At 42.9% G+C, this 21,383-nt stretch overlaps 1 protein-coding gene across 1 annotated transcript in view; it reads left to right on the top strand.

The window, feature by feature from the left end:
* arid5b (AT-rich interaction domain 5B) overlaps positions 1-21,383 on the top strand; it is a 77,755-nt gene that overhangs the window by 32,552 nt on the left and 23,820 nt on the right. Inside the window, exon 4 of the mRNA XM_062401102.1 lies at positions 2,909-3,139. Coding sequence (XP_062257086.1) covers positions 2,909-3,139 — 231 coding nt within the window. The remainder of the gene's footprint in view (positions 1-2,908; positions 3,140-21,383) is intronic.

Genomic DNA, 21,383 nt, shown 5'->3' with positions numbered 1-21,383 from the left:
CAAGGGACATGGACTGTGTGTGATTGTGCGTGTGATTGTGTGTGTGATTGTGTAATTGTGTGTGATTTCAGTTCACGCTATTTGACCTGTGCTCTATTCACTGCTGAGATCATGTGTCATTTTGTTATCATGGATCATAAGATAAGAAATAAGTTATGATCACAGTCTCTCGGGTTTCCTTCAGGGAGCACTGGAGCACATTCAGCATTCTGTCACATGACTCTGGAGCTGAAACAATGATAAATGGTTCCACTTCTCCTAGATGAATATTTTTGTAATGATATTTATCTGAAAACTATTACGTCTGGTGATGTGACAACAAAACAAGACGTTTTACAAAATATCTAACTTTGGCTTTTGGAAATAATAATTTGTATTTAGACTTTACTTTATTAAAATAATATAAGAGGATGATAAGTTGCAGGTTATGAAAGCTTTAGATTCCTCAGCTGTATTTGCATAAACTCCCCATACGGAAGGCCATGTACTGAAAGAACAGGTTTAATAGAATGTCAAATCTGCTGGTTCAGTTTGTGCAGTAAATGGAAGGTTTTATGCAAATTATTGAAAAGTCATGAGCAGATAAATTCAAAGGAGAACTTTGCTTATCAGGTTAAACCCTACACACGTGTCTTACAGGTTTTAAAGGCTGAACAGTTTTCAAGACTTTATGTTGCTGTTTTTTTTGTTTTTTTTTGTCTAGTTAAACTCACTGTTGTAACCGTTCAGCAGTGGGTTTATGGTGTTTTATTACCCGGGGATGACAGTCTGTCAGTCAGACCTCCGCTCTGGCACCGGACCGAAATATTCCGAGCAGGATTTGATGGATTGCTGTGAGATCTGGTGCAGATGTTAATGTTCCTCTCAGGATGAACAGTAAAAAAAACTATGCTGATCCCCCCCGACACTCATCCTCCATGCAGCAAACATCAGTAGAAATCAAAACTTGTATTTATCCAATACTTTGCTTTACGACTACATACTGGCAAAACTGCTCCCACAACGCTCCCATCAAACGTTTCACAGGAACCTGACATTCGTCTCAAAGCACTTCCATACTGTACGATCCCTCACACACACACAGTCTCCGTATAAGAGCCCATAAACAGTTTGATTTGTCTGCCCGCGTCTCCTCCCGGCTTTTGTGGCAGTTTATCGTTTTCGGCTCAGTCGGCACATCCTGTTCCGAGCTTCGCCGAAACAAAGGCGAAACGATTCGTGTCGCCAGTTAACTGTCACAGGTGAGAACGCATCCGTCAAACTCACTGACGTGTCGGAGGAATATGTGATTACCCTCTTGTGTCAGACGACATAACGATAACAACAGCGATGTGATGATGAAATCTGACTCTGATGGGAGGTTCCACTGTGAGTACAACAGAGCTTAGTCATTAGGCGGCAGTGTCAGGTTACTACTCTGGTTTCTGTCTCAAACGTTGTTCTGAAATGTGAGTGCAGCTTCACACGTGTACACGGTTTGTACAGGGTGACCGGGTCAGCCATCAGGGACTCATCACACTTGTGTTGTGTGTAATGGTACAACAACAGACAAACTGTCAAGCGAAAGTGGAATCACATAGAAGTTTCTTCTTGTCGTTCCCTCTTGTCACCCTAATGGAGAAGAAGCATGTCATGTTAACAAGCCGCCCGACAACATTAAGTGTGTTTTAGATTAGATTCAACTTTATTGTCATTGCACAGTACAAGTACATGTACAACAAAATGCAGTTTAGCATCTACCCAGAAGTGCAGAGTATTGTGCATAGTGGAATATGTAGATAAATAGGAAGTAGAGTTAGAAATATAAATGGAATATGAACAGTATTAAGAGGTAAGGTATGATATAAGAATGATGAATACACTATGAGCAAGATAAATATATAAATATGAAAACACTATAGGTGGGATAATACATGTGGAGAAAAAATAAGTCTAGTGTAAACATGCAGCCTGACAACATTAAGTGTGTGTCTTTGTTTGTGTGTGTGTGTGTGTGTATGTGTCCAGTGGAAAGTGCTCGGTGAGTCAGGTGAAGGAAAGAGTGAGATTTTGATGTGGTGAAACACGCTGCTTCCTGTATGTGATGCATTTCCTGAGACACGTGGCGAGATGGTTGAGATTCGAATCCAACAGAATAGAGAATCTAGAGTTTCATCATGAGAGAGAATGATTCAAACGTCAGGCTGTTGTTTCTCTGGAACCAGACAATAGAACATATCTGCTTGTCGGGAAATGATGAAATGGAATTTTTCAATCACAGATATTTGCGGTTTATGGTTGGCATGGGGGTGCAGTGGTTGTGTCACTTCTAGAGGTGGCACGGTTCGAATCCCAACTTGCCCGTTCTATGTGTAGTTTGCATTGTCTCCCCAGTGTGTTTGTGGGTTTCCTGCAGCTGACTCACACACTGATTCAGGTTAAGTTCATTGGAGACTTTAAATTGACTGTAGGTTTGATTGTGGTTGTTTGATTCTATACTTCGATCCTGTGATACGCTGGAGTTCCTAAGCGGTACAGCTATCGGGGGGATTCACCATTTATTTGGTGCCCATCAGAAGTTACTAGAAGAAGCAGAGTTCCAGTGTTAATATCTCCTCCAACAGAACGGGAGACCGTACAGTTTGAGGTCAGTGGAGTAAAAGGATCGTGTCCACAGCACACTGGCAGCGGATGAGCCAGAATATGAAAGCAGCCAAACACTGATCTCTGAGCGAGAATAAAGAAACAGAATCCCAGCAGAAATTGAAGGAGTGAAAAAGTGTCTCCGTGAGATTTACTGCAGCAGACCGTCCTCCACAAATCTTACAGGAGCCGTTGAGACACAAATGTTGGCTGTTGAGTTTTTGAATCAAACCGTGTAGAGCCTCCGTGGACCTTCTAACTGTTGTGTGTGTTTCTTTCTCTGCAGGCCAGGAGGAGGACGGACGGAAGGTGCTGGTCCTCAGCTATCCCCAGTACTGCCGCTACCGCTCGGTGCTGGCTCGGCTCAGCCAGCAGCCGTCCTCCCTGCTCATCGACCACACGGTGCTGGCGCTGGGCGGCATCGCTGCGTTGGGCGGCAGCACGAGGATCCTGTACTGCCGGGATACCTTTGAGCATCCGGCCCTGCTGCAGAACGAGAGCATCTGCGACGAGTTCGGTGAGTGCAGCGACTGCGGATTTGATTTTTACCCCTTTTTTAAATAATCCATCTTAGAGGCATCGGCGGAAATGCCAACTTGCACTTGTGTAATTTTGCTTCCCCAGACCTTTTGTTCAAGTTCGCTTTTTGGTGGAAAATGGAAAGTGTTTAATTTCTACGGCCAAGAAATGTGGTTCCTTTTGTGTGAAATTCCAGAAAGTCCACTCGAGTCCAATTAAAGTCTTAAATGGCTTAAGGTCAGATTATCAAACTGAAAACCATCAAAGGGGAAATAGAAGGGAACTTCTGTTTCCAAAAACCAAATACAGCTGCTGTCCTGTGAAATCCTGCATCTGCAAAAACCACAGCGGCTCCTGACAAAAACAGCTCTGAGCACCGATGACGAATGTGTTTCTCGGATAATCCAGAGGGGGTTTTTAATTTTAGCAGAGCTTTGAGTTTTCACATCAAAGTCTGTTTACAGTTCCTGGTGAGTTGTAATGCTTTGTGTATTAAATTTTGTGTTGTGTAACGACCCCAATTCTGAAAATGAGATTGAGATCAGGGACGTGGAGAGTTTTCAAGGAAGTGACCGCAGCAGATCATTGTGGCCCTTTGGAGAGGGGGGGGGGGGTATACAGCTGCAACATGCAACGTCACCACTAGGTGTCACTAAATCTTACACACTGCTCCTTTAACACGTGACAGTCGTCATGTCCGATGCGTACGCGAGTTGTAAAGTTGTGCTTGAGGCGTTGAAGTTGTCAGTGGTCAAGTTGCATTGTGGGTAAAATAAAGGCGGGAGATTTTGACAAGGGAGAATGATGTCTCTTGTTCTGCGGCATCATTTTCGTTTTTCATTTCTTTCTTTCTAAACGGTAGTTTTTATTTTTCTCATTCTCTCACAAAATCAGGAGGCTTTTCTCCGCCTGACTTGTTTTGGCTTTGAACAAAACAAAATACAAAGGAATATAAAAACAAAGAGACAGTCAAAACTGTATTATTTACAATAATTGTTGGTAATTTGGAATTGTGTCGAGATCATTAGTGTTTTATGCTGTGGTCTCATTTCTGTCCTTGCATATTTTTTTTTATGTTGTGATTCCTCTGTATTGGTTCATTTAGACATGTCATGGCTCAACTCAAGTAAGTTCATCTGTTTTGATTGATTTAAAGAGCTGTCATGATTTCAATATGTTTTTCATTTAGGAACACGCTCGCCCGTCACACCTATGACAAACAATCTGTTGTTCCACTGAAGAGTTCTGCTGGAACACGTCTGTTTGCCGTCTGTGTGTTTCCCTTTCACTCACGACTCCACACATTTTATTAACCCCGCGCCCGGGCTAAGACAAAGGACTCACGTGATTCATCTCTCTTTATATTTCCTCTGGTCGGCGGCTCGGCAGATCTCGCGCTGCATCAATTTGACATTCGCAGTAACGGCTCCTCTGGTCAGAAGTCATTGTTTTTTCTTTTCCTGTAAATTCACCAGTAGGTAATTGCATTGAAAGAGAGCAGCAAAGGTGAGACCAGAAGGGAGAATGGTTTTAGGGCATAGGAAAATAAGTTATGAATAGTAACGCTAACATCCTGTGGCTGCTGTTGCTCATTCACTTGGCTCAATAAAGCCATTCCTCTGTGAGCCACATTTAAGCTAAAGGTTTATTTTCAGAGCCTGAGGGAGTTCAGCTTTTTTTCCGTACTAAGGCAGATCTCTAATGTTACTCACATGAAGGTTTACTAGGTTCCAAGCAGGTTTTTATTTCTGCTGGAATTGCTGCTTGGAGACTTGTTTGTGATTTGTTTCAAAACAGCAGAGCTAAGTAATTTCCATCATTCTGCCAAGTGAGCCGAGGCCTCAAGGGCGTGTCACGTCCGGGCACAAACACATAGATGGATGTTTGCACATATTCATGTAGAACCAGCTGCCATGTAAAGTTCTCGTTGTTTACGCCTGTATTAAATCCATTTTTATTAGGATAAATAGCACTGGGGACATTTCTGAGGTAATACTGGGCATCTGTGAAATATCAAAAAGTAAGAAATGTATCTGGGGAAGATTTTAGGACGACTTCGGTGTTTCCCCTCAATGCTTTCGGATTCAGCCAAATCGGCCGTGGCAGCTCTAATGGCTGTCCGTCTTGTCGAGGTTAATTCACGAAAGTGTGTCAAGCTACCCTCGGGTGGGGGGGTAGAGAAGACAAGAGGGATCAGTTAAAAAAAAAAAAAGTGCTATCGTGGAGTCTGTGTGAGGCAGTGGACTCCAGTAACTGTATCTGCATCATCTTCACATTTGACTTTTAAATTTGGGGCATGAAAAAATAAATAAATGCAAATGTCTCCTTCAGATTCCTCTGTGTGTGTGGAGGTGAGTAATGAAACGCCGACGTGCTCCGGCTGCTCCTCCTGTTTACATGATGACTGATGTCCTCGGTGTTTGCTCTGACTTCACCCGGTGATGTAAGGTCGTTCCTGGGACAACTGGGACTGAGCTTTATCTCTCCCCCGAATCTATATCTGTGTTTCTTTTCTTCTCCTTTTTTTCGTTTTCAATCCGTCCACGTCGCTGGCTGGCATCCCGGCCTTTGAACCAGCTCGAGCAAAAAAAAAAAAAACTGCAGTTGCGTCAGTCACCAGTTCTCTTAGTCCCTGTGATCCATATTCATGTTCGGCACCGCCTGTCACCCCTGCAGCTGCTTCGCTCCCTGAGAATGACACAGTTTTTTGTTTATAATTATCGTGCGTTCTCAGCCTGCGTGGATTGATTATACCCGTTCTACTTTGTGTCCCCAATTTGATTCCTCTGCCGGGAGGAAACGTAATATTTCCCTCAGAAAAAAGGGAAATACAAGTTGCATGTGGAAAAACCTCGCTGGTTTAAAAACACTCAATATTATTGAGGTATTGTGTGATGTCCTAATTGTAAAACAAGCTCTTATATAACCCATAGTGTAAAGAAGGTGCTACATTCTCAGCTGTACTATAATAATATTGGCATTACCGAGGATCCTCTGCTGCGAGGGAAAGCCAGGAATAGTTTGAGTGGGCCAGGCCTCTGAGGCGCTGAATGACAGACGACCAGGTTCAAGGTTTTGTTATTAGCCATGGCTGTCTGCGGAGTGTTACTCGCATTCATTTGGCAACGTACGTGCTAAAAAGCCAAAACATAAATATGTCGAGCACATTGCATAGGTGTATGATGTATTTAAACAAGGTGTGTGTGTGTGTGTGTGTGTGTGTGTGTCTGTGTGCGGCGCGGAGCTGCCGAGCGGCCTGACAGCCCCTCGTTTGGGAGTCTGTTAAGGAAAATATTATGAGCAACATTTTTCCCCTATTTCTCTAATTCTGTAGCTATGCTTCCAAACTGCTGACCCCCCCCCCCCCCCCCCCCCCCCCCCCAACCGGCCGCCAGCCCCTCGGAAACCCAACACCCCTTGTGTGCACATTGCTTAAATCAACAGTATTTTTGAAAGTTGGTGAGGCAATCATGTTTGAGGCAAAGCAGTTGAGAAGAGCTGCTCCCCCCCCCCCCATCCCCTCCTCCTCCTCCTGCTCTTTCTCATTTGTCCTATATTCCCCAGGTCCTTCTCCTTGGCACAGAAAACTGTACAGTGCTTGTCTTTGCTCGGCTCAGTGTGCGTTGTTTGAAATATCTCTCACTCGGAGCCGGTTTGATATTTATTAAAAAGAAACATTTTCAGTGCAATCCGCTGAATCCTCCAGGGTGGGATGAGCATAAAAAAACAATTTATGGCTTCAATATATTAACGCGGTCCAGATGCGCCGATCATAAACAGAGCTTTACCGTCTGTTTTTTGTAGCGCGGTCGTGCCTCGTGTGTGTTTACGAGGGTCGGAGCTAACTGTCTGGTCACTCACTTTCCCTCTGACACTGGAGAACAAGCGGAAGGATTCAAAAAGCAGCAAACATGCTACAACCCAAACCCCTGCACGGTGAGACAATATCCCTGAAAACACTCGGCCCCGCTCGCCTGATTGGGCTGGGTCACCAAACCAACCCGCGGCATGATGTCATTGTTTCCACAACTTGAACCAGTTTTTCTCGCTCGCTCTTTTTTAAACATGAAATCAGATTAGATGAAATATGCATACGCCAATATCATCCCATGACAGGCCCGTCTGTTAATGTAATAGGCGAACTGCTTGCTAAGCTCATGTTTTTTCCCCGTCTCCTTTGCAGATTTGTGTTAACCGCCCAGCCCATGAATTTTTCATCGTCCATATGTCACGGTATACGGGGGCCATGGAGCAGGAGTTTAGAGGAGAAAAGAGCACATGCTGGAGCTGTATAGTCAGATTTCATAAGCAGGACGTGGACGCCATAAAACAATATAGGGAACATCTGGAGAAAATCCACTTAGGGTTCACTTTCATGTCCTCACATGTGGGTAAGATGATGCTTTTTACAAGAAATGAAGGAAGCATATTTTACACTATATGCTTTTATACGTCGTATAACTCAACGTGCGCTGCTCCGTGACTCGCCGGAGCACTCTGTGATTTATTGCTCTACCTGGCAGAATTAACACATCGGGGCTGTTTTAGCTAAAAGTGCTCTTTTCCGCTGAGTTCAGCCGCATTAGCCTGACTTCCTGTTTGCTATTATGTCATCAGCAATACACCAACGTTGCACATATTATCAGTTTTAAAGCAAACACAGCAGAGAGATAAAAGAAAAAGACATCTGGGGTTTGGCGGGAAGCTTATCAGAGGTCCGGACCTGTTATTGCCTCTGACGAGGATTGATTTCCATGAAATTTTGTGCAAAGGTGGGATGTGACCTAACAAAGATCCCTATAGGTTTTGGCCCTGGATCAGCAAATGTTTTTCTTTCACTTTAACACTGTGAGATAAGGTAGTGTTTCAAAGTAATTTATGGACCTTGATTTTTATAGAGCGTGAGTTCAGTGCAGATCCAAATTAAAAATATAAGGGGACTGCTTGTGGATCTTAATGCAAAGTTTTCCCCAGAAATTCTCACATAAACTCTTGCTTCAGTTAATAGAATCATATCAGTCACTTTATATGTCTTATTTAAAGCAAATCCTATATCATTTGGACGGAGCAGTGTCCTCTGACAGTCCAGCTCGCTACATCCAGATCAGATAAGAGAGGAACTCATTAAAAAAAAAAAATTTGATACACTCAAACTTATTCCCCTTCAATTCGAACCATGTGCTCACAGTGACGGGCTGATAGTGAGTCACTCCCTCACTTTCTTCTGGCCTGAGTTTCACCTCTCAGGTTACATGCAGGCCTCCTGACCCACCGGAGGATGTGGCCTGAGAGAGAAGACGGTTACTCCGCAAAGCTCAGAATCGTATATTGCATCCTCCTCTGCATGTTTACGTGTTTTAAAAACAAACCAATCTCCTTAAAAGACCAAGGGTTGAACATCAATTAAATATGCAGCAGTAACAGATGGTGCTCTTTTAAATGATGATTTACATAAATACTTCATCTCTCATAAAGTAAACATGTGATTTTAGTTAAGGTTATTGTATTAATTAAACTGAGGAGTTATTTATGCAGCATTTAAAGGTTGTTGGTACAAAAAGAGACATTGATATAATCATGTAAATTGCAGTACATTGCTTTTTTAACTTTTTCCGCTGGAAATCCAACCTTTCAATAATTTACGATGAATATTCCTACAATAAGTATGAAAATACTTCATATAGCTGTGAAACATTCGTCCAGATTTAGTTTTTTAGTAATCCTGGTTAAATCGATCCATACAATCAACTGCCTTAAAGGCAAAGCTGCATTGTCTGCATCTTCAGACTTTCAAACACTAAACCCCGGAGTGTCCTTGAACACACCACCACGGACAGCTTTCTGGCTCCTGCCTGTGAAGGTACTACAGGATATTAACGTTCACAAAGGCGTTGAAGTGTAAATGACTGATATGACGTATATTAGGGTTCAGTCAAATAGAGCACGGGGGAACAAATATTTCTCCTGCATGTCCTAAACTCGTCCTGAGAGGTGAGTGATTAACGACTGCGTTCTGACAGTAACAATTAGTTTGACAGGTTATCTTGAGGCTCGCAGATAATAAGAAATGAAGAGTTTTTTTTTTCTGGATCAGTAATTTAAAACTTGCTGAACAGACAGAATTGACCTCATTCATATGACATTGTGTTTGTTCCATGATTTCTCTCACTGAATGTAGAACCACCACTGAGCTTTTAAAAACAAGATAACAAAGACACTGCAGCTTTGTATCTGTACGTGACTCATATTTTCACAGAACACCAGATGTGAGTTGTGTTACAACTCCTGAATGTCCCTGATTAAAAAAAAAAAATTACAGAACAGCGTGTTGCAACCTGGAGTGAACACGTCTGAGTCATCAGTGTAACTGTAGACGCTGTTTACAGAGTCTGTGTGTGCTGGCGGAGGAACGGGCTCATGAATGCAGCCTTGTAGCGGCTGCGTTAAATGTCAGACATCTTTCTCCCGTCTGCAGGTTCGGGCTCGTTGCCGGCTGTTGTCTCTGAAAAGAGCTTTTGTAGCTTAAGTGACGTCAACACGTGTTGTTGCGCCTCTGACAGAAACAAAGTGAGGATTACGCTGAACGTGACGACTTTGATTGATGTCCCAGGTTTTTTTTCCAACTAAATATGACGCGGATATTTCTTTGGAAACATAGAGTTTAGAATTCCTCTGAATCACAGAGGGGACAATTATATGTCTCACATCCGTTCCCAGTTTGCTGTTGGCTCTAAAGTGTCGAGCACAGCCACACAGCATAAAAAATGAATGAAGAATTAACAAATTGTCATATTTATTATAAGTATTGTTAGTGAGTGACAAGTTTATTTAAAATAAAAGATGAGTGACAGGACCGGGCCATTTCTAGGGCCTTTTCAGTGTGGGCCAGTGCCCCCCTGGACCCCCCCTGGATCTGCCCCTGGAAACAAGTGTAACTTTATTCTTTGTCGGGGGAGTTTGCGTTAACTTCTTGAGACCAGGAGACGGAGCCTGTTCTTCTGGAAATCATTAGATTTCTTTTGTTTGGAATCGGCTCCAAAAATACAGTAAATTAACATAAAAACAAGAGAAAATAAACAAGAGCTGGAAGATAAAAGTATCCATTGGCCTATTTTGTTATGGGAATGATGATTATTTATAATCAGCGCGGCTTAGCGGCATGCGGCTTTTCAGAACGATGAAGTCCCTGTGATTGGGCTCATTGGCCGACTCAATCCCATCAAGTGTAACTAGAGCGTGATCTATTAGAATACATATGTTTTATTGATGTATGGGCCTCGTGTTTATCCTGGCATTCATTTATTTATAGGACGATGCTGTGATTTTTTTTTTTCTTCTCCTGCAGTAATGAATAGGATAAGCCTTGAAGCTTATCCACTGCTCCCTTTCATCTCTCCCTCTCTCCCCCACCTCTCTCTCTCTCTCTCTCTCAGTCTCTCTCTCTCTCTCTCCCTCCAAAAGCCAAATTGAAATACTGTATTTTTTAAAGCTGCGGTCCTGCTGAGTTGTTGCTGCAGTCTGTCAGTATCAATGATGTGGAAGTGTTTGAAGGATACGCTGTTATGTTTTAGATTTTTTTTTGTTAAATCAAATCCTCCACGTTATGTAACCTTGACTCTGTTTTACATTCGGTACAACAGGGTGTGTTAGTAATTGGGACAGTCCCCCTGCGTGCTCTCCACATTTCTTTGGAAAATGGGATTTATTCTTTAATTTCCTCTCGCCCCAGAACAATGGCCACGGAAGAAAATACCACTTGCAAACACTTGGCTACAGGCAGAACACCCGAAGTGACGTGTTCGCTTGTCAGATATTTACAGCTTTTGTTGTGCGGCAGATTATTTGTTTAAATTTTCTCCTGACAGCTGCGAGTTATTGCAGATTAGTTACACAGAAAAGTATTAACATATTTTGCCTCGTTGGCTCAACACCGAGTGTTCCTTTTTTCTTTTTTTATTGCACAATTACACTGTGTGTGTGTGTGTGTGTGTGTGTGTGTGTGTGTGTGTGTGTGTGTGTGTGTGTGTGTGTGGGTTGAGCTGGATAGTGGGTTGAAGTCATTAAGTCCTCGGGGGTCAGAGGTCGCCGCATTCCTCAGTGTGTGTGTCAGTCAGTGGATCTGGGTTAAGATTAAACCCAGCCATGTCTCGAATGTGATGTGTGTTAATAAGTACTTAACAGGCGACGCCTCCATCATGAGGCGATCACATGAGCTGGACAGAACAAAGAGGGCGAGGGAAGGAAAGGAACCAAGGACACAAATTCAAAAAGGGGAGGGGGGGGGGTATGATTTGCTTCCTATAATCACAGCTTATTTTGACTATAAATTAAGTTTGTGAAATTTGTCTTGTAAAACACGGCACAGTGTGACGGCGAACCATAATTTCCTATTTACTTTGCAAATGGGGAGCCGGAGCTGACAGCCTTTATGAGTTGGCGCATTGGTGAAGCACACACATTCACACCACTGTCGAAACACACACACACCCCGATGAATCCGATGAAAACGATTTCATAATCCGTCGCAATAATAAACTTCTTTGAACAGTTTAATTGGCTCTTCCTGGAACGGCACGGCTCCGCTTCATTTGATCTGATGAAAGAGTAATGTTGCCTCTCCCCAGGGGGAGCATGCACAACGGCGCACAAATAATGAATTAAGAACACTACCCCTTTTCTTTTTTCTCTCCAAATGATCCATAATAAAGCAGAAACAAAAATTCATACCGCACTTACATCAGTTTCTCCCTGAATTGCTTTCATGTTTACTCGCTTGTGTGTTTAATTTTCAGAGGGCTGTCTTTTAAGTGAAAATAATCCTGATTCCTGGAAGGGCAATGGATTGAGGTCACTCGGTAATTGATTGTCATCTGAACGAGCTGCTGTCGTTAGGAGGGTTTTTGTGGAAGGTTCCAGAAACGTCGCTCATGTGTAATTACGAGAGGAGAGAAATCCACTGTTGAACACGCCTGGAGTTTAAATCGCCTTTTTAGAGTTAAAACTAAAAAACGTGAATCTAAAGGCATGTGGTGGATCTGAGACGGGGGGGGGGGGGGACTATAGCTTTGCATAAAAGGACAAATGCACGTGTTAAATTGAAGCTGACAAAGTCTTGATGGTTTGGGAGAATGTCCTGTTTCCCGGGCTGAGGAATATTAACAGTGACAGTGTGAATGGAGAGTCTGTGTACAGCAACAGTATGGTCGCAGAAATGAGCTCATTACTGGCGAGTGCATCACGTATGTGCACACAGAGAAACACTCGGTGAGGCACGTTCATCTGAACATCGCTGCGGTGATAATATTCCATTTACATATGTAAATCATAACCCCTGACGTGCTCGATCCTGACGGCGAAGGAAATCAGTGTGAAACCCAAACCGTAACCTCGACCAGTTCTCTGCCTGAAAAATCTCTTTCCCTAGTATGGCTTGGCAGGAGGACTATAGCACACACACACACACAAACACACAAACACACACACACAAGCACACACACATACACACACACACACACACACACACACACACACAAGCACACACACATACACACACACATGCACATTTAGAAAAAAGGCTCCTGGCTTAAAGAAGCTAAAAGAACGATTTACACGATTTTGTAAGTGTGAGTTAAAAATATGGGCGAGTATTTTTAATGTGCTGGTAAACACACGCTCGCTGGGATGTGGGCTTGTCTCCATGGCAACGGCAGTGGGAGCGTGCCCAGCCCAGCGTTCTGACAGGTTCCCCTGATGATGATTGATAATTACTACCTGACTTGTTGTCCCCGTCTCCACAAACATATGGCGCGAGCTGGCCTCCGTCATATATCTGATAAAATGTTCCCCTTTTCTGATAATAGCTTTTTAATGTTGCGTTTTGTTGTGCATGGATAGCAATCATACCCCCGCCATGCGCGCACACACACACACACACAGACACACACACACACCCCTCCCACCCCTTTGTAATTACATTTACTGCTGTTCACATAGTTATTACAGAAAGGAGAGAGAAACAGACAGGAGGAGCAGAGGAGTGGGAGAAAGTGAAAAAAGAGGCGGGCGGAGGGAGAATTGATTTCACTTTGAATTGATGTATTTTCTCCGACCGCTGCTGGATTCAAATGCTTTTTATACAAATTGTCAGGATTATCACAAAGAGGCAGCATTTCTCCTCTGACAGTGTAGTCACCTATTAGAATATAAACAGCAGATAATGGCCCCGGTGGCGGGCTGTCTCATAAAACCGCTTTTTATTCCATATCGGTGCACGCAGCGTTTTATTATGCAATGTGTTTGCATGCAGAAAGCTCATATTTGGATGCAATTGGAAGCAATCTTGTCGTTTTCACAGAGGCTATAGAGGAGGACATCAATCTATAAACAGTATTTATCTACTGCGCACCGTCCTGGATCTTACTAACTGAGATTTCAGACCGAACAAGCACTTTAAACCAGCACTGAGTTCAAACACAGGGTTGAGATGCTTAATATCCCTCTCAAGGTTTCAACTCCAACACATCACGACTCCTGCTTTTCCTTTAATTATTAAAAAATGTGTTAATTTGTTTCTCAGGATCTGATCTTTTTATATTGCTCTATTTTCATTCACATAAGCCCCAGTAGGCGCTTCAAGGAACAGGGACATTATCAGCAACCCTCTCTCACTCGTTACGTCTCGGCCTCTAAAGTTAAATCAAATCAAATGAACTTGTTGGCCACTGACAGCTTGATCCAACATGTCCCTAGTTCCGGGATTGGCTGGACCACCGGTTCGCCCACATCCTCATTGGTTAATACGACGCGTGGCCCACCTGCAGTATCTTAGGACACGCTGCACTCCGTGGAAACTGATGTCATTTCTAATAGTGTGTGATTGAGGTCTGCCACAGGCTACGGCAACAGACAGGCTCTGTGAAGGAGATAATGATGCATGCACACACACAGCTGTCAGTCAGCCGGCTGAGGGGAATCGTCTTGTGAGGAAAATAAAAACAGACTGCAGTCGATATAATGCAGCAGAGTCTGGATGGGAAATGACGGGTTTGGGAAATGACGGGGTGTTAGAGCTGACGCGACGAGGAGAGGGGATGTGGGGAGAATCTCCCCCCCGACCCAGAACTCTCACGTGGACTCCTGTCTTTTGCAGTTTTGTTATATTAGTACTTTCATACCGAAGTTATTAATACACAGAGAACAGGTTTGGACTGAGGATATGTGCAGATGATATTAAAAAAACAAATTGAATGTCTCTAGTAGAAAGTAAGTCCAGTGAAAACTTGCATCATATTACCGATATTCACAGACGTCTGCATCGTCCAATTTTACTTGGAGTCCAATTCTTCTTCTTGTGTATTTGACAGATTGTTGATGTCGACTTTATTGCCACCTACTGACCCGGCATGAGCTTTATAGTAATTTTTTGTATTCTCATCTGTACGGAGATACTCTGTAAAATGAATATCACGTAGACTTCTGAACACATTTTGAGAAACTTTGTTCAAGAAACAATAAGAAAAGAAATAAATATATTTATGTGTTAATCCGGTGTGACCCTTGAATCAGAGGGAGGTCGAGGTGTCGTGTGGTTAGAGAGTTGTGTTTACACGGAGCTGTGGAGGACCGGTGGATGAGGCGGCTGCACCTCAGGGGGACTGTGTTGTTCGAGCCCTTTTTAGTTACAAGCCGGACTAATCCCTGCCTTTTATTCAGGCTCATGCTCTAATAGCCTTGTATTACAGTGATGTCAGGATGAGACTTCCTGATACATGTGCTGTCTCCAGACAAACTCCCCACACTTCACACACGTTCTGTTACTACTCTCTCTCTCTCTCCTGCTCTCTGGTTGTTGGCCCACGAGAATGTGGTTGTTTGTGTTAACAGTAACTGGTATCTATTGTGCAGCTATACGCGTTTCTCATTAAATTCAGAATAGCTCTGAGCCACGGAGGAATACAAATATCTTCTTATAGACCCGCTGCATTTAAAACTGGCATGACAATGACACGGGCCATGGAAATACCTCCAATCCCCCTGAGACTGATCTAATAAAAAATCTGTGTATCTTTAATTTCAGCTGTGAAATGTTTTTTCTGCAGTTTATCAACGATGATCTCTCGCTGTATAGTTATGAGAAATTAATTAACACTTGTATCATCTATCAACCTACGGAGCTTTTGATGATTAATAAAAACAATGCGCTCTGTCCGCCTACACACTCTCTCTCACTGCGTGGGTGCGTTGTGTAATTTCTGATGATTGCGGTGATGAGAGAGGCTCGAAGTATCATTGTTCATTAATTCATTGTGTCTCTCCTGTACGGCCAGTGTGTCTCAGATGACTCTGTGCAGAAACGTGCCCGGAGCGCAGGAGCAGAGGAATAACTCTGCTGTCAGATGTGACACGGTGAGAATTATGAGCACATCAGAAACGCCCGGTATCTGGAGGTGGAATTCAGCGGTGGCAAGGGGAGCGCCTCATACACTCTCTGGTTTTACATATCGAACATCGACAGACTAGTTCCCGTTTCAGATGCCAGGGCGGCCCAGGGAAGTCGGTGACAGTTTGACCAGAGAGGGGAAAAAAAAGGCTATCAATTCCCCCACATTTAAAATAACCTAGAAACGAAACAAGACAAACACTGTGAGCTGATGGTGATGACAGATGTGGCCTGAATGTGAAATAAAACATCAAATTAAACCACAAATTAAAACTAGAAAGTCACTGAGTGGTGCTGCAACAAATTCCACACACTCCTACATGTCAGTCCCTAAATATGCCTGATTTGTTTCCACATTAAGATCCATGAATTATTCCGCTTCCATATTCGGATCCACACCAACATTTGATGGAATCTTCTCTGAACCCCGATCACATCCTTCCATCAAACTTTAGTGCCAATCTGTTTAGCTGTTTTTGTGTAAACCTGTTGACAAACAAACCAACCAACCAAAAAGGACAAATAGACAAGGGGGTGAAAACATAACCTCTTTTGTGGAGTTAAAAACCCCATCGAGGATGATGTGTAAAGGAAGAAAAACTGTTTTTTAACTTATCCTCTTTCACATTAGCCACCAGCGTAACTATATCGTGACTCTGGCATATCACCGAGGAACACGGCGTCCTGGTCTCCGAGTCCTGTCCAAAGTAAACACAAGACACAAGCTTCCTGATTTCACTTTTCTTGCTGACCTGCCTCAGAATCTACTTAGGAGGTGAAAACTAATGTTTTTGTTAAATTGAAGGTTATTTGAAAAGCCTTAGAAGGCTCCGCTGATCTCCCTGATTCACGCTCTCGAGTGGCGTTGACTGGAAACAGGTCTCACAGTGAAATCTCAGATGAAGTCCTTTCTGCTCCAGCTGGACAGTGAGTGGACGCTGATAAGAGAGAAACGTCTCCTGAACATTCTATCTTTCTCAGTTTTAGTTTGAAAACTCCCGGGCTGCGTTAACGATGACACTCACGACCACGAGCTGATTGGGTCTTTTCGGTTTCGATGTACGTTCATCACATGACCCCCTTACGGAAGAATCCAAATCCTGTTTAAACCTGCAAGTGCATGCCCCATGAACGTGAGTGGGATTAAAACAGTAAGACACTGACAGACACATACCAGTATGGATATAGAAGCATTAGCTCAGACATGGACACAGAAACTTTATTTTTTTTCCAGTGTCCTTCTTAAGACGTGGCCAGAAATATTCCCTCAATGAGCAGAAACAGTTGAAGTGGCTTCAACCGATGGGATCCGTGATGAGCGGTGCAGACGAACCACTCATCGCTGGTATTTTTATATTCCCCCCCGATCCTGTCCCCTCACTGATCACACGTCTGACACCCACCGCTCCACAGAAGTTGTTTCAGAGGGTGTTTTCTAAAAGTATTTACCATATTTAATTCATTATTTATCAGGTTTGTAGTTTAAATCTCATGAATCATCATTGTTTTTTAAAATTCTATCTTATTTCATTCAGTTTATTTCTAATTTAAGTCAGAAAACTCAGCTTCTGCTTTCCACAGACGCACTTCCTCTTTTCCTCAGAAATATCAAGACGTGAAAATGCATCCGCTGCGTGTGACTTGAAAAACAACTGTCTGTCACAGTGTTGTGTGTTTTACGAGCGGCTGTAAATTTCCAACGCACCAGTGTAACCCTGTAAGCTAGACTCAAGTGACCTTCTTTGTGTCTGTGTGTGTGTGTGTGTGTTTGTGTGCATTTGTGTGTGTTTGTGTAGGTGTGTTCACAGGTACAGTTTCGTACACAGAGCTTAACCCAGGGGAGGATTTCTTCTCACCTGGGCAGATCCACACAGTGTTTGTGCTCTGGAGCCGCGGTCACTGTGGCCTGGATGTTTCACAGATGACTCTACGCTGCGTTCGGCTCGAGAAAAGAATCCTTTAATTCCTCTGCTCCCTGGTGTAACTCACAGAGGAGCCATTTGAAATTGACTGAGAGCATTTCTCCTGGAGTCACATCGATTATAACAGAGCTGAGATGTAACATGTCGATTCCTTCGTGCTCCTCAGACACTTGCTGCTGCTCTAAACCTCTTTTTGTGCTCATTTTATTGGTTTATTTTGTTGTTATAAGATGTTGTTATTCTTCCCTTCTGGGCGAGTCACTCTTGCTCAAACTATTTCAATTTCGAAATCATTTATTTACATAAAAAGTTGATTTATTAGAAGTATTACATGCTGGTGTGTGTGGTGTGGTATTGTGTTCTGCCCTGGGGGAGCTACTGTACCGCTCCTTGCGTTGCAACACCAATGTTACCTTTGACTGGGAGCTATGCTGATAATTGCCGAGTGGGCGTAGGGGCCTTTGGTGAATTTGCAACCAAGTGAGACAACAAAATATGTCAAAACATGTTTTTCACCCACCACTGCTTGTTGTAGTCATGCCTCACTCGTCCTCCCCCTCTCTCACCTTCGTGTTTGAACTTGGACCTCGTTACGCTGAGAGGAAGTCGAAGTCAAACTGTAGAATTAAGAGTTGGTGAGCGAAGACGAGAGTGGGAGTTTTTTTTTTCTTGTTCTAAGGAAACGAGGAGAACAGATTCTTCCTCAGTCCGTCACAGTCTGTGTGAGATGTGACGCTTTCACAACAGAGCCACCGCGTTCAATTCACTTTTAGAGAAATTTAAATTTCATTTTTATACAACTTATAAAACCATGATGGAACTCAGCTGAAGTTGTTATCATTAGTTACACTCCTTTGTGATATTATTCTATAAAAAAATCTAAAAGTGGAAAAATTCTAAATATAACTCTGAAAGTGTTTCAGCTCGACATCTGTAAAAGCTTATAAGATTAATAATCAATATTCATTACAGCCATAATTTGACCAAAATGATTCACTGGACTAGCGATAGCCATGTTAGCATGCTAACCTTTTCTAATTAGCACTAAACACTTATTGCAGCCTATGCTAATATGGTTCAGTGCACCGTCATATTAAGACCCGATAATGTGGCTAGAAACTTTATTAAATTACAATTTGTCCTGTGAGAAATGTGAATGTGTGTCTGACACCACAGTTCACCAGTAAGTCTCCATCAGATAGTAACATGTGCTTAACCACAGCGACCAGTAGTTGTTCTGCTTTTTGGAACCAGCCTCTTTTTTTAAAGCCACAATCATGAGGTGAACACTTGTAGATTCTGAGCTCTCTGATTGTTTGTTTTATTGTGTGTCAATTTTCGTGAGCGATATGAACCGAGGCGTCCATCAGTAGATTTCTCCAGTCGGCCCGAAGCGCCTCTGGTTCCCAGCAGCCTCTCGATCAATCAGTCCATTTTGTTGTGGTTCCCTGTGGCTCTGCAGAACTGTCAGAACCCTGCCCGCTCTGTCTCTAATGACTTTTTCATTAACATTGACATCAACTGAATGGTAATGAAACAGAGGTATTAGGGCTGTATTTAATTGAATCTGAAGGAGGAGGGAGGTGGGGGGGGGGGGTTATTACACATGACTGTGTAGTAAAGCTGTAAAGAGCTGAGAGCGTTTGGCTGCATCCAGAAGACCAAGTTGTCAGAATGTGGGTCCCACTGCTGATGTCATCCTGACTCTGGGTTGTGACATGTGACAGACATGATGGATTCGTACCCCATGGAATACAGATTACCTGTGTGTGTGTACGTGTGTTTGTGTGGGGGCAGGGGGGTATATATGTATATATATGCACATATGTGTGTGTTTATGTATGAATGTAAATATAAATAAACACATGTATGTATAGTTTATCATGAGCTATGACTGTTGAGTAGGTGTGCATGTGTATGTGTGCATGTGTGTGTGTTTGAGTGTGCTTTCTGGGGTTTGTGAAGGACCAGTCACAAGAGTCCTCTGGTCACCTCAAGGCATTGAGGATTTCAAAGTCATGACACAGACCCATATAAGCAGAAAACCACAGAGGAAGAAGTCACTCAAAGGGAAGTAAATGAGTAAAGGAACCGAGGAGCTTGTTCAGCAGCCATTTTTGGTGTATGACTAGAATGCCCATTTTAGGCTCTTTGAGGGAAGCAGCATGTCTACTTAAATGATCTGTTTCTTTTCTAGTGCACTGACAAAAACACTTAATGCCCACAGGGAGATAAAAATATCACATATCCCAGGGTGCTATAAAATCAGCATCTTGTGATAGTTTTTTTTTTTTTTACGGACTATAAATGTCTATTTTTCCATTCTAGAAAATCAATCTTCACAGAGTCAGCGTGTGTTTGATTTTCTTTGTGTTATTCTAAAGCTGGAGCACTCCTCCCTTATGCAACTCTGCCAAACAGAGCTCGGAGCACAAGGTCTGCACAACTGCTGCAGCACGGGGAGAGAGAATGTCTACACTTGACCTTGTGCGCCTGTTTGTGCATGTTTACAAAAATACACAAATGCATTGTTTGACCCCCAGTTTCCAGCGAACATCCACCTGGGTTGTTTAACAGCTCTCAGGTTGTGCATCATCAATAAGTCAGTTCATTTAAACTCGCTGGGTGTCGTCTCATCATGGGCTATGCAGCAGGGGCTTTTTTTTGGCTGTAATTGCGGCAAACAGCATTTTCCTATGCAGCAGTATTTGACCCGATGAAAAATGTAAACAGACAGGCAGGTTGTGTAACTCAGTGTAGGGTGTCACAGGGATAGAGCTGCACTGAGAGAGTGAGCTCACCCCCGCTTGTTTAACCCGGCGTCACATGTTAGAAACTAAATCGACAAGTCAATCCTATAAGCATTTATCACGTGTCACATAATGTTTGTGTTGTATACGACTGCATGTGTTTTTAATGCACTGTACAATGCCTGGCATGTAGTTGGTTCTTCCTCAACATTTGTTTTAGTTTAAGCAGATTTATTGGCTGTGTTTTAAGTTAATTACACATTTATATGTGAGTTTGTACAAAAGGAAAACGAGCCGAGGCTGTAAAGGTTATGATATGTGTTTTTTATCTATTCGATGAATATTTAGTGCTTGTGTATCTGCCCCGGTCTTAAAAAATTCAACTCAAGTATAAATAAATCATGTGGTTTATGTAATTTCTCAGCATTAATGAGTAATTGGCAGAATATAAACGACAGAGTGAGAAACACTGCGGGAGGAAACACACCCAGAGCTTTCTAAGTAAAGATTAGAGCGTTGAAAACTAGTTCTTTATGTGTGTGTGTGTATGTGTGTGTGTGTGCTGAAGGGAAGACAAACGCACAACAAATGCCCTTGGAATTCTCCCTGCCCTGTTCCTCTGCGGTGTAGCGGATGTGAAAACAACAACGCGGAGTGATAGGCTGCTGAGTTTTGATCATTTCACCCATTTTAATGACTTGCCTCTTAAATTTGTTATTGTAACAATCTTTTATTTTTTTTAATGCGAATTCAATTTCGACAAAAAATAATCACAGAGTCCTTTTGGGCAGAGAACAACCTTGGATGTGATTTAATTGTCATTGCAGTTGGAAGGAAAAAAGAACGTTGACGCTGTGAATACGTGACTGAACTTGGATTATTTGAAGTTTCTCTCTCTCTCTCGCTCTCTCTCTCTCTCTCTCTCTCTCTCTCTCTCTCCCTCTCCCTCTCCCTCTCCCTCTCTCTCTCTCCTCTGAGCTTATCTGTGTTTGTGTTGCTGCGTGGAGGCGAGGCACTTTGCCAAGTAGTTACATTACTGTCGCGGGTTGACATAAACGTGGGTGTACAAAGGACTTGGAGAGCTTAAATTCTTTATTGTGTGTGTAATGTGAACTGAGCAATTATATCTGC

This window comes from Platichthys flesus, chromosome 12 (genome assembly GCF_949316205.1).
Source record: "Platichthys flesus chromosome 12, fPlaFle2.1, whole genome shotgun sequence".
Classification (NCBI taxonomy): Eukaryota; Metazoa; Chordata; class Actinopteri; order Pleuronectiformes; family Pleuronectidae; genus Platichthys; species Platichthys flesus.
This window is presented reverse-complemented; position numbering and strand designations above follow the sequence as displayed.